General features: G+C 44.1%; 1 protein-coding gene across 2 annotated transcripts in view; it reads left to right on the top strand.

Annotated features, from left to right (window-relative positions):
• Positions 1-12859, top strand: part of AFF4 (ALF transcription elongation factor 4) — a 48013-nt gene that overhangs the window by 28347 nt on the left and 6807 nt on the right. For both annotated transcript variants that reach the window (XM_083871435.1, XM_083871434.1), the window contains exons 8-20: positions 961-981; positions 1486-1540; positions 2490-2527; positions 3283-3445; positions 3875-4792; positions 7481-7569; positions 9008-9245; positions 9926-10023; positions 10550-10613; positions 10719-10855; positions 11243-11314; positions 11977-12070; positions 12766-12809. In XM_083871435.1, coding sequence (XP_083727561.1) covers positions 961-981; positions 1486-1540; positions 2490-2527; positions 3283-3445; positions 3875-4792; positions 7481-7569; positions 9008-9245; positions 9926-10023; positions 10550-10613; positions 10719-10855; positions 11243-11314; positions 11977-12070; positions 12766-12809 — 2031 coding nt within the window. The remainder of the gene's footprint in view (positions 1-960; positions 982-1485; positions 1541-2489; positions 2528-3282; positions 3446-3874; positions 4793-7480; positions 7570-9007; positions 9246-9925; positions 10024-10549; positions 10614-10718; positions 10856-11242; positions 11315-11976; positions 12071-12765; positions 12810-12859) is intronic.

Genomic DNA, 12859 nt, shown 5'->3' with positions numbered 1-12859 from the left:
AGCATCCTTCTCCTTGGCTTGTAGGAAAACAGGATCATATCCCAGCAGGTTTTTTGGGACAATAAATCAAATATTGCTCACTGGAGTGAGTAAAAAAATACCCTGAGCTGCCTTTTTGCTGCCTTGTTTTCCTGTCAACTGCCAGGAAAGGAGCAGGAATTTAAACTTTGGGAATCAGAAAGGGCATCAACATGGGATGGGACCTATCAGGCCTTGCAGAACTGGCAGCTGGAGGCTGCACAAATTCAGGATGAGGAAAGGGTTTGGATTGGAGGAGAGACAGAAAACTGGGGCCTTGGGAGGTTTGTCCTGCTCAGTCTTTGCACACAGACCCAGCAACACAGAATAACTCAGAGGCAACTGGAATGTTCTGCATGGCTCTAGTCCACCTTTCTCAGACTTAAAAATCAATTATATACACTTAAAAGATGGTTTCCAAATCAATATGTCCATAAAAAATAAATATTTACCAGCTGATTGTGTGTTGGGTAAAGTTGTAGGCTCTGAAAGGTGACTCTGGGTTAGTGACATTCCTCAGGTAACTTTGGTTGGGATGCACTCACAGGATGCCACAAGATGAAAAAGGGCTTGACTTATGGGCAAGAAATAAAACAAAATAAACTCCTCCAGTTCATAGAAACCTCCAGCCAGTGTCCCAAAGCAATGAGAGGGAACTGTGCCAAAGCTGGGAATGGGAGAATCCCTGGGAACAAGGGGCAGCATCAGGCACCTGCTGAGCTGGGATGCAGGAGAAGGAAGTTTATATATATTTTAAAGTGATAATCATCTGGTAAATAAAACCTTTTTAAGGGTTATCTCCTTTTTGCATCATTTGTAAAAGGATAGCAATGACCAATAGTTCAGGAATGAGCTCCTAGAGTTTGATTTTCCTGTTCAGATCATCACTAGAGCAGCTCAGGAGAGCCAAACTTTTAATTCTTCCTCATTTTCTCTCCACAGATGTGAATCGAACCAGACAGAGTAAGATGTTTTATTTTTATAATCAAATGTTTTCCGATAATCACAAAGGTCCTGCTGTGTGTTTTCATTGTGCCCACGTATTCTCAGTGTATGTGACTACCAGAAATAATTATGGCTTTGAATAACAGTAATTAATGATGGCTTAGGACAGTTCTGCTGCCACGAGACAGGAAACAGCCCCTGGATTTGGCTTTTTTTCCTCCATTTCAAACACAATTCCTGCCCATTGTGTGTAAGGAGCTGAACACACACAAGTCACCTCCTCCCACACCAGTAAATTGTGTCAGATTTCCTTTCTAAATTTAACAGAAGGAGCCAAAGTACCTGAATCCTCATTCTTGTCTGAAGAATGACTCAACTCGCCATTCTTACCCCTGCAATGTGTGAGTGGTGTCTGGTGCCTCTCACCCACGCAGGATAAACAGGGCCCTGCTGAAATCCAGCAGAATGTTTGGGGAGTGATTAAAGTACTTGGAAAAACTTATCTCATTTTTTTCCCTTTAGTATGTTGAAAGATGACTTAAAACTCAGCAGTAGTGAAGACAGCGATGGAGAGCAGGTATGTTCCTGAAATGAGTTCCCAAAAAAATCACTGCACTTCATCCACAGGGCAGGGATCAGTGCCCAGCACCAAACTGGGAGATCTGTGAGCCTAAAATCTCATGGGATGGTTTGAGACAAACCTCAGATATTCCTAAATGGGAATATCTTGGGGAAAAAAAATTGTGCGAACAAATTGAAATGTTGCGTTTTGTGGAAAGAGTTTGTTTTTGTCTAGAAATTCTTATTGACTGATTTCACATGGGCCTTCTCTGAACATTAAATGGCAATAGTGCACTTTAAAACTTATATAATTAAAGATAAACCCCTTTTTATGTTCTGCCATCCCAGCTACATCCCAACATCTGTGTGCATTGGTGCCCTGGGATGTCTGGGGGTCACAATGGGCTGTGTCTGTCCCTGGCAGTGCAGCTGCACCTTTATTTTTATCAAAAAATCTCTTATTTTACTCTTTTCAGGATTAACTTTGTGCAGCTTCTGCCAGACTGGAATTTAACATGCTAAATAAAAATAAAATATGTGTTTGTGCTGCCCAGTAACCCCCCACTGCTCTGGGGTTTCTTTTATTCCTGTTCCCAGTTCTGGTACTTGATTTTCTTCAAGTGGAAAACTTGGAGTTGGTGAACTCCTCTTGCCCTGGGCATCTCAGGACAATCATTGTGAAATGCTGAATCATCCGATTCATAAAGGTGGAAACAGGATATTAATTAGTGGCAGAAATGGGAATTCTCACAACTGGAGTCAGAATATGGAGATTCGTGCTGAAAACTTGGAGAAAATTACACTTCTCTTTCTATATAAATGCAGAGCAATTTAAACTACTGCAAATAATGAATTTTTTTTAAAAATGAAAGGCTCTAAAGCAATGTTTTGCAACTCAATTGTATATACAAGCTTAAAATAGCTTCTAGAAGCTTCATGCTCTGTTTTTTTTTTTTTAATTGCAGGACTGTGATAAGACTGTGCCAAGGAGCACACCTGGCAGGTAGGAATTCCTGGGGGATTGCAGCATGTTCAGCCCAGTCAGCTCTCCTGGCTCAGTCTCCTTTCCAAAATCCATCTTTGTCCTCTGGTTTGTACTAAAGCAAAAGGCGATGAGAATTTAATCAGTGATTAAATAGTGATAAATATAATATTAAATATTTCCTGCAAATGAGACTGGCCATTTTAGGGAGGGGCAACACCCAAAGGCTGTTTGTTTCCAGGCTGAGCTGTGTTCACTCAAACTGAATTTTCTCCCACTCCTGGTTCAATCTCCTTTCCAAAATTCATCTTTGTCCTTTGGCTTGTACTAAAGCAAAAGGTGATGAGAATTTAATCAGTGATAAAATAATGGTAAATATAATATTAAATATTTCCTGCAAATGAGACTGAGCACTTTGGGAAGGAGGAACACCCAAAGGCTGTTTGTTTCCAGGCTGAGCTGTGTTCACTCAAACTGAATTTTCTCCCACTCCTGGCTTGGTCTCCTTTCCAAAATTCATCTTTGTCCTTTGGTTTGTACTAAAGCAAAAGGTGATGAGGATTAAATAGTGATAAATATAATATTAAATATTTCCTGCAAGTGAGACTGACCACTTTGGGAAGGAGGAACACCCAAAGGCTGAGCTGTGTTCACTCAAACTGAATTTTCTCCCGAACGTTGATTAAAACGTTACATTTTGTTGCTTCCACTGAAAGGATTCGAAGGGAGGTATTTGTACCTCGGGTAACGCTTGGCTTCCTTCCTTTTTATTGCAGCAATTCTGAGCCTTCCCAGCACAACAGTGAAGGAGCAGACAACTCCAGGGATGACTCGAGCAGCCACAGCGGCTCCGAGAGCAGCTCGGGCTCCGACTCGGAGAGCGAGAGCAGCTCCAGCGACAGCGAGGCCAACGAGCCATCCCAGAGTGCATCCCCCGAGGTAGGGCTGCCCTGCCCCAGCTGGCCTCCAGTCCTCACTCTGGGCAGCACAAAAGTTCCATAAATTCTCATTGGTAAAGAAAAAAACAGACCCATCGCTGTCAATCTGGGCTGTTCTGCTGCAGTTCCTGTGCTGGATGTGACAATTCTATAGATAAACCCACATTTGATGTTTGATTTGAGGTGGTTTTTTTACCACCAGTTGTTTGTTGGAGAGCAGAGTTAGATATGGTGTCAGAGCCCTAATTGCCTGTTGGTAGCAGACAAAAGGAAAATTTATGTTATTTGGTTCTGTGTTTCATTTATATATCTCAAGTTTTGGGTGTACCTCATGCTTTGGTGAGCACCATCAGACAGCTGCCACATGGAAAAGATGGGAGAAATGGGAACTCTTTTCTCTAACTCTGGTTTTTTTTGACTTTGTTTTTAGCCAGAGCCACCGCCCACAAACAAGTGGCAACTGGATAACTGGTTGAACAAAGTTAATTCCCACAAAGTGTCACCAGCTTCTTCCGTGGACAGCAATATCCCTTCTTCCCAAGGCTACAAGAAAGAGGGACGGGATCAGGGTACAGGGAGTGGATACACTGATCAAGGTGGATCCAAGGACTCCATTTCTTCTACGCCAGGGAGAGATTCCAAACCCACCCAGAAGGGCTCGGAGAGCAGTCGTGGGAGGCAGAAATCACCTGCCCAGAGCGACAGCTCCACTCAGAGGAGGACTGTAGGGAAAAAACAGCCCAAGAAAGCAGAAAAGACATCTGTGGAAGAGCCCAGAGGAGGTCTTAAAATAGAAAGTGAAACCCCAGTAGACATGGCAACAAACATCCCTTCAAACAGGCACAAGGCAGCCACCAAAGGCTCCAGGAAACCCAATATAAAGAAGGAGCCCAAGTCTTCCCCTCGACCTACGACAGAGAAAAAGAAATACAAGGCTTCAAGCAAATCTGCCCAGAAATCCAGGGAATTCATCGAAACAGATACCTCATCCTCTGATTCAGATGAAAATGAGAGTCTGCCTCCTTCCTCACAAACACCCAAATACTCTGAGAGCAATAGGACTCCTGTTAAATCTTCCATGGAGGAGGATGACAGCTTTTTTCGGCAAAGAATGTTCTCTCCTATGGAAGAGAAAGAGCTTCTGTCCCCGCTGAGTGATCCTGATGAAAGGTACCCACTCATTGTGAAGATTGACCTGAGCCTGTTGTCCAGGATCCCAGGGAAGCCTTACAAGGACACGGACACCACCAAGGCGGAGAAGAAAAACGCTCCGGAGAAACACGCGCGCGACTCCCAGAAACAGCCCTCGGACAAGAGCTCCACCAAAGGCAAAAGGAAACACAAACAGGTGAGCAGGGCCCTGTTCTCTCAGCCCTCAGAGCATTCAGGATGGTGCCTTGGGAGGGCTGAGATGGGACAGAGCTGAAGGAGATATTTATTGGAAGACCTTTAAGGATCCACCTTGGGCAGGACTGGGCTACACCCAAGTTGGACCCAAAATGGTCACAGAATGGACCCAAAATGGTCACAAAATGGGCCCAGAATGGACACAAAATGGTCACAGAATGGACCCAAAATGGTCACAAAATGGGCCCAGAATGGACCCAAAATGGTCACAGAATGGACCCAAAATGGTCACAAAATGGTCACAGAATGGACCCAAAATGGTCACAAAATGGGCCCAGAATGGACTCAAAATGGACCTAAAATGGTCGTAAAATGGCTTGCTGGTCACCAAGTATTACATTTTTATAAGTTTTGGTCTATTTGCATATTGGGGTTTAGTTGTCCAATTACAGCTGCAGGTTGTGAAGTCTCATCCTTCTTGTTCCTCCCTTGTTTGTGCGTTTGGGTCTGAAAGTTGTCCTTGGTGTGCAGCAGGAAAAGGATTTGTTTTGTCTCCCTGCTCTCTGTAGAGCTGAGTGACACTTAATATGAGGCTCAGGACTACACCCCCAAGGCAGCACAGAATCTGAAAAATAAGAAACCCAGAACTTAAGGCATCAAATACCCCAGAATCCAGGTGACACCTCAGGGTAGGGACTGAGCTGTGCAGGAGTGGCTTTGCTGCTTTGTGCAGAGCTCCTGGATCATCCCTGTGCTCTTACAGGAGACTGTTGGGATTTTCTTACAGAGGCACCTGCAGGGGTGTCAGCCCTGGAGCCTCTGAGTTCTTCACCCAGCCCTCTCCTGCCTCCCTGCAACCAGCCCAGGCAGCTGCTCCAATGAGAAATCCCCCAAAAGTCAGTTTTCAGCTGGATGAGCTCCCTGAGCCCTGGAATTGCCCATTGCCAGGATAAGGGATGGGGCAGGACTGGGCATGGCAGCAGCAGAAAACATCTCAGGTGCTGCTTTACTGAGAGCAAGGAGATCTCTCCATAAAAATACTGAATCTTTTCAAAAGCATTTCATCTTTCCAGGCAGAAGCAAGAGGCAGGAATGGCAGTAAAATGGGCAGGAGTCAGTGGGGGAAATGAATAAAAGGGATCCTCTGGAGGGGGGAATGTGAGAAGTCAATGCTGGTGTAATTTTAAACTGCTTTTTGAAGGCTCAGCACAGGGACAGTGTGTATAAAGGGCAAAGCTGGGGCTGTCAGATTGGCTCAGTGATCCAGGGAGTTTGGTTTCCCTGAGTGCAGGGCTCTGAGGCCCTGGGCCAGGGGTTCAAAAATCCCTGTGCTGCTCTGGATGTCACTGAAAATTTCATTTTACCTTGTCAGAGGGATCTGACAGGGGTTGGGGACTTTGTTGATATCTGCAATCCCAGGATTCTGGGAGATCATTCCCAGGTGGATCATTTCAGTTACACCAGTTTCCTCCTGAGCAACCAAAGTGAACTGAAATCAGTGTCCTGCAGGAGCCCTGACATGGAGCTGCAAACAGATTTATCCTGTGCTCTTCCTAACTGAGATTCCTGTTTTCTCTGGCTGAGGAAATAAAGTGAGAAAATGAGCTGCTCCTGTAAAAAGGGAATAACCAATCCCTCTGAGCAGTACAGTGAACAATTGCTTTTTGCAGGTGTTACTGTGAAATTCCTGATGTTCCTGGGAATGCACCCCATGTTCCAGGGGGTCTGAATTCCCTGATTTCTCTCTCTCTCTTTGGCCAGTTTTGCCTTTAACTACACATTTGGAATGTCAATATTAAAGATCTTTGCTCTCACATCCCAACCACAAAGGTTTGGTGAGAACAGTTAAATTTGGGCTTTATCCCAGGAAATTGATAAAACACTGTAAAGCCTCAGATCACTCTGGTCCTCCCTGAGAGGATGAAAACCTGTGTGAGGCAGGGACAGGACCCCCTTTCCCCACCCCTGCAGTTTTGTGCTCCAAACCCAAGTGGCTCCACTTGATTTTCTACATTTCCTGGGTTTCCTTGATGACAATTCTCAGGTTGCAGCATCAGTAACAAAACCAAAACCTTTGAGTTTTCAATCTGGGGTGTGTTACCAGAGGATTTGTTCTGTGAAGCCTCATTTTCCCTCTTATTCGCTGTATTGATCCCTCCAGTGCTGGCTGAAAAAAAAATTACCTTCAGGACCCTGTGACTTGAGGATTAAATTGATATAAATACCCAGTTTTCAACATCTCTGAGCTGACTTTAATAGACTAATTAGATTTTTTACCCTTTCCTGGCATTGATCAGACACCTCTTTAGACCCCACATCATCAAATCTGTCTCCTGAGCTTGCCAAAACCTTTGGCAGATTTTCCTGACATTTCATGGTTGTAATTTATCTGTGCTGAAATGAACAACTTGGCTGTTGATGCTTTTATCAGGTTGTAATTTAGTGGCCAGGCTGGAATTTTAATTTTTTTTCCAATATCAGGTTCTGATAAGGATGAGATGCTGTAGGCCAAGGGTTTGGGGTCTGTATTGGACTGTGAAACACCTCTCAGTGTTTATTTAACACCTCTCAAGGTTTATTTGACACCTCTCAATGTTTATTTAACACCTCTCAATGTGAAATTCTGCCTCTCTCAGTGCTGTGTAAATGTGCATCTTTGCTGGATGTTTTTCTGCTTTGCTTTGCTCAGAACGAGGATGAAAACAGAGCCAGTGAAAGCAAGAAAACGAAACTGGAAGAAAAAGCTCCCTCAGGACACAAGAATTCCAGCAGCAGGGAGTGAGTATCTCTGCTCTGCCCTGCACTGAGGGTCAGGGAGAGAGCAGTGCTCAGCCTCCCCCTCTTCTCCTCTCTCCCACCCCAAGCTTTCCTCAAATAATTGGTAAAATTTCATTTTTTTTTTTTCTTACCTTTCAAACAATTTAACTCCAAGCAATTGGTGGAAGTGAATTTCCATCCCCAAAAAACACTGGCCAAGGACAATTGTGCTCCTTAACAAAGTGAGGTGACCCCTCCTGTGGAGGGAATATTTCCTTCCTGGTTTTCTCTGATACACAGTGGGGCTTGGAAATCAAAAATCTGTGCTTTTAAATTAACCCCAGCTGGGAATTCTCAGTTTTAAGCTGGGAATAAACTCCTGAACTGGCTTTCTTTGGGAAGCTGATGGCACTGAGCTTTGGCTCCATGGATTTAACCTTCCATCTCCTTGATTTGTTAGTGCAAGAAAAGTGTGAGTGATACCAAAGCAAAATAATACAGAATCAGCAGAAATAATGTGTTATTTCTGGATTCCCCAATGCTTTTTGCAACACCTGTTCTGCCTTTATTTGATTGATTTTCTTGGACAGTGTTAATCCACAGGAGAGATTGAGTCTTTTTCCACTGCATTTTGAAACTTCTGTTTCAGTTCAAGCAGCTGAACATTGGTTTTATTTGTGTCGTGGAAAATATTCCTGTCCAGTGAGTAACTGCCAAATTACAAAGACGTGAGAAACTGCAGCAGTTTGGATGTTACAACTTTTGTTTGCCCCTTCTGAATTAAACAGTGTCTTGGTGTTTGTTAGGGACCAGCTGTAGAATGAATGGATACATTTCTAGTTTGATTTTTTTTTTTTTTTTCACCTGAGATTTGCTTTTTTTTTCCTGGTGTTTGCTGGATTGCCAGTGCAGTTCTCTGAAGGACATTTAATTAAGTAAAATTATGATTTTTCTCGAAATAATGTATAGAAATAACAATGATGGGAAGGCAGGAATAACCAACAGCATCACTCAGCAGCCAGTGAGAATGTCCTGGAAGTCTCTGCTGGGGAAATTTCCCATTCCTTGCCTTGCAGAGGTTTATCTGGAGCATCTTTCCCTGGAGCTGTTGGTGTGCACAGACAGCCTGGCGCTGGCACTGGGAGCCTTTGGGTGCCTTTTCTCCAGAGCTGCTGCAGGGGTGTGGTTTTATGGTTAGGACTTGTCTGGTTTTGCTTGTGTTTTCAGGTCAGAACAAATAAAATGGTGAAAACAAGTTCAGTCTGGCTTTGGAGAAATCTACTCACTGAGAGGATTATTCTGCTTTTCTCCAAAGTTGGCTCTGATAGTAAAAATACTGTGGGGGGTGGGAAAGGTGTTTAGTTTAAGATTTAAAAAAATCAAACTTTTGTGCGTTGTTGTTTTTGAGTTTAGTTTAAGGCAGAAAACCAAACCCTGAATTTTTTTTCTTCTTCTCCAGGTCTTCAAAGCCAAGTGCTGTTAAGGAGAAGGATTTGCTGCCCTCCCCTGCTGCCCCAGCCCTGCAGAAGGATTCCAAGCAGGAGCACAGCTCCAGGAAGAGAACAGTCAGTCAGTCCTCATCCCTAAAATCCAGCAGCAACCCAGGCAAGGAGAGCAGCAGTGGCAGCAAGAGCAGCTCCTCTTCCAAGCAGAAGAAGACAGAGGGGAAGGGGTCCAGCAGTGCCAAGGAAGCCAAGGTGAAGGCTGGTTCTGTCCTTTCCTCTTATATTTTTATTTTTTATTTTTTTTTGGTTTGATCTAAACAACCATTTCCAGTTCAGTTTAACACATCATTAGTTTGAGATGTGCATTGTTTCCTGTCAGAGAGCTCAAGTGCCTTGCAAGGCCATAAATGAGAAAACAACTTGGAGCCATCATGGAATACAAATGCTCATCCTGCCCAAATTCCTGTGTTAACAGAGGGATGGGTTTAGTCATCCCCTGGCGCTGCCTGATCATTGTTGAAGTGGTTAATAAGAGCATCACAAAAAAGCTGTTTGCACCCTGGAAATGGGACTGGGAGGCTGCTCTGCTCTCCTCAGAGCAGATCCAGAACTTGTCCTGGTTTCAAAGGAGAGCAGGAGCTCAGGCTGTGCTCAGTGCTGGGATGGGAAGCTCTGGCTCTCATTCTGTGACATTGTAGGAAGATAATTTCAACTCCAGCTCAGCAGTTTACAGAGCTCACTGTGGTTGGAGGGGAGAAAACATTGTTATGGAGATGGTGCAGAAAATGGTTTGTGAGAGATTTAGGTGGGGAAGCTCGATGTGATGGAATTTAAAAATAGAAATGTCCTTCCTGGTTGGAATGGGGGAGCCCATGGGGGGATTTATACAACAAATGCTCCTCTTGTAATCATGGCATGGGTTTCCCTTCCAGGAAAAGATCCTGAACAATTCCTCCAGCTGCCCTCCTGCCTCTGCTCAGGCCACGGAAAGTGCGAAGTCGAGGAGAGCAAAGCTCGTTTTTGATGATAGGTAAGGACAGAAAATTCCCTTTCCCTCTCTGGGGGCTCTGGATCTCGAGCACAGGCAGCTCCCCACAGAGGAGAGTTGGCATTTTGCTCCACAAAAGATATTACACACCAGCTCTCTATCAAAGAAAATACCTTGAAAAGAAAATAAAACAGATATTTCACTATTTTGTCAGCCTTGAGGTTTCACTTGGGCCAATTCAGATGTCAGCTTGCTCTGAAAGCACTTCTTCAAATTCACTTTACAGATGAGATCATGTTTGCACCAAATTCAAAATCACTTTCTGCTTAAGAACTTGATTGAAATACCGTTGGAATTACCTGAAACCAGAGAATTAACCTGAAACTACTTTTAACAACTTTATCCTAGTAGTTAACTAATTTAACAGATTCCTTTAAACACTTCTAGCACAGTGTAGCTTGACTGAGAACAAGAAAAGCCCTGAAATGTGGCAATATTAAGAAGCTGCAGTTACAAAAGGTAAAGAATGGGTTCCTCCAGTCCCTAAACCCCCGTTCCTCTCTTGCAGGACTTACTCAGCCGATCATTATTTGCAGGAAGCAAAGAAGCTGAAACACAATGCAGATGCTTTGGTGAGTGGATCCCCAATCCTGGGCTTGTCTTGCTGCCTTTGCAGGGGTTCCCTTGCCCTGGTGAGGCTCCAGGTCTGAGCTGTGCCCTGTTCTCTCTCCCCGCAGTCGGACAGGTTCGAGAAGGCCGTGTACTACCTGGACGCCGTCGTGTCCTTCATTGAGTGTGGGAATGCATTGGAGAAAAATGCTCAGGAATCCAAGTCCCCGTTCCCTATGTATTCAGAAACTGTGGAATTAATCAAGTAAGGCTTTGCACAGCTCCTCTGCCTGGGGGTGGAGCTTTGGGAGTCAGAGATGTGAGGTTTTGCCCCCAGTTTTTGAGATCTCTTTCATTCCCAGTAACACTGGAGCAGTGACCAGTTCATTCCATTTGCTGGGGTTTAAAGCATTTCCAGGAGGGGTGAGGTGGTTTCTGCTGAGGCTTCTGCTCCTTGTGGGTCACAATGAGTGACCCACAAGGAGCAGAATTATTCTGATTATTGCTGAGTCAATGCTTTATTTGGGGCTGAGAGCTGTCCCTAAAACAGTGGAGACAGCTGAAAATGGAAATTCATGAGAACATGAGTGTTTTGTGAATGATAAATGAAAGCAGTTTTTTTTGGGGGCTGATTTGCTGCCTTTCTCTGCAGATACACTATGAAACTGAAGAATTACTTGGCCCCAGATGCCACGGCTGCAGACAAAAGGCTGGCAGTGCTTTGGTGAGTGTGCTGGGCCCTCCTGCAGTGCCCTCCTGCATTTCCCATCTGTAATCTACACAAAATGCTGCTTTACACTCAGCCCTTGGGTGTTGTGCACCAAACACTGGAGATTTCCTCTTGGCTGTGCACAGAAATTATTCTGATTTCTGTAAATGGGGATGTTCCCAGCCAGGAACAAAGCTTTGAAACATTGAAAAGTGACAGCAGAAGGTGCCTCCTGAGCACCAGGGGTAAATCACATTGGACTGAGCACTGAGACAGGGATAAATCACATTGGAGTGGCTGTGGGGACTTGCAGGAGCCCTGGGGCTGAAGGAGTGGCTGCTGAAGGTGTAAAGGACCAAAAACTCTTTGGTTCAGGGCAGAGCAAAGGGAATTCCCTGCAGGGACACAGGGTGTCCTGGCACAGAATTATCCCTTGTCCAGGTCACTGCTGGTGCCTCCCAAGCCCAGCAGCATCACTGAGAGTTTCAGTTCCAGCTTGAGGCACATGGAGTTATTTCAATCCCCTTCAGAATTCCAAGGTGGTTGTGGATTTTCTGGTTGAGTTACAATTCGAGAGCTGAGTTGGCAGAGAGAACATCAAGACCACAGCTTTTAGATTTTTGAAATTCACTGAGTTGAGATAAAGCTGACTCTAATTGTGTCCTGTCTTTGGGCAGCCTTCGGTGCCAAGCTCTGCTCTACCTGAGGCTTTTCAAACTGAAAAAGGAAAGTGCATTGAAATACTCAAAAACCCTGACTGAACATCTGAAGGTAATTGCATCTCTATTTTCTTAGAGCATTAAAACCTGATGGTGTGGAAGCTCTCCATCACTTAAAGTTCCCAAAATCCAATTTCAGGCTGCTGCATGTGGGCATCTGTTTAGAACTGGACTTGAAGGTGTATTAAAGCTTTAATAACCATAACCCTGCTGGCATGACAAGTCTCTGTTAATTTTTTCTTTAATAAATGTAGTAGGCTTCAAGGAGAAGGGTGTTTGCAGTGGGATGTTGGCTGGGTTTAGGTAAATTGCCCATGAATTTATCTTAAATTTCTGTGCAGTTGATTCTGAAGCTTCCAGCTCTCAGTGCTGAGTGGAATCAGCTCATCACATACCCAGGCTTTCAGATCTGGGATATCTTTAAGTGTTCAGTGCCAGTGATAACAAATTCTGTCTATTAAAGGCCTGAAAACCCTAAAATGTTCCCATAAGGGGCGATGGACTACTCTAATACTTGTTCTTTTTGCTAAAATAACCCCTTGATTTGTATCTTAGCCATGAGTAAAAAAGGATATTTCCCTAAATTTCAATTTACTGTGATATTATTGAGAACATCACTTGAAAGTACAACTGCAAACCAAAAAACTTTGCTTAAAAAGAACCAATTTAACAACCAGATAAAATGAAACTAGTGAAAGTATAAATACAAATCAGGTGAAATGTGTCTTTTTCCCTCCCCACACACAGAATTGCTACAATAATTCTCAAGCACCGTCACCTGGTATGGGAAGGTGAGTGGTGAAAGCTTTTATCTCTGTTCCTCAACTTACAGGACTTTTTC

Source organism: Zosterops lateralis (assembly GCF_965231275.1).
Source record: "Zosterops lateralis genome assembly, chromosome: 14".
Lineage (NCBI taxonomy): Eukaryota > Metazoa > Chordata > Aves > Passeriformes > Zosteropidae > Zosterops > Zosterops lateralis.
This window is presented reverse-complemented; position numbering and strand designations above follow the sequence as displayed.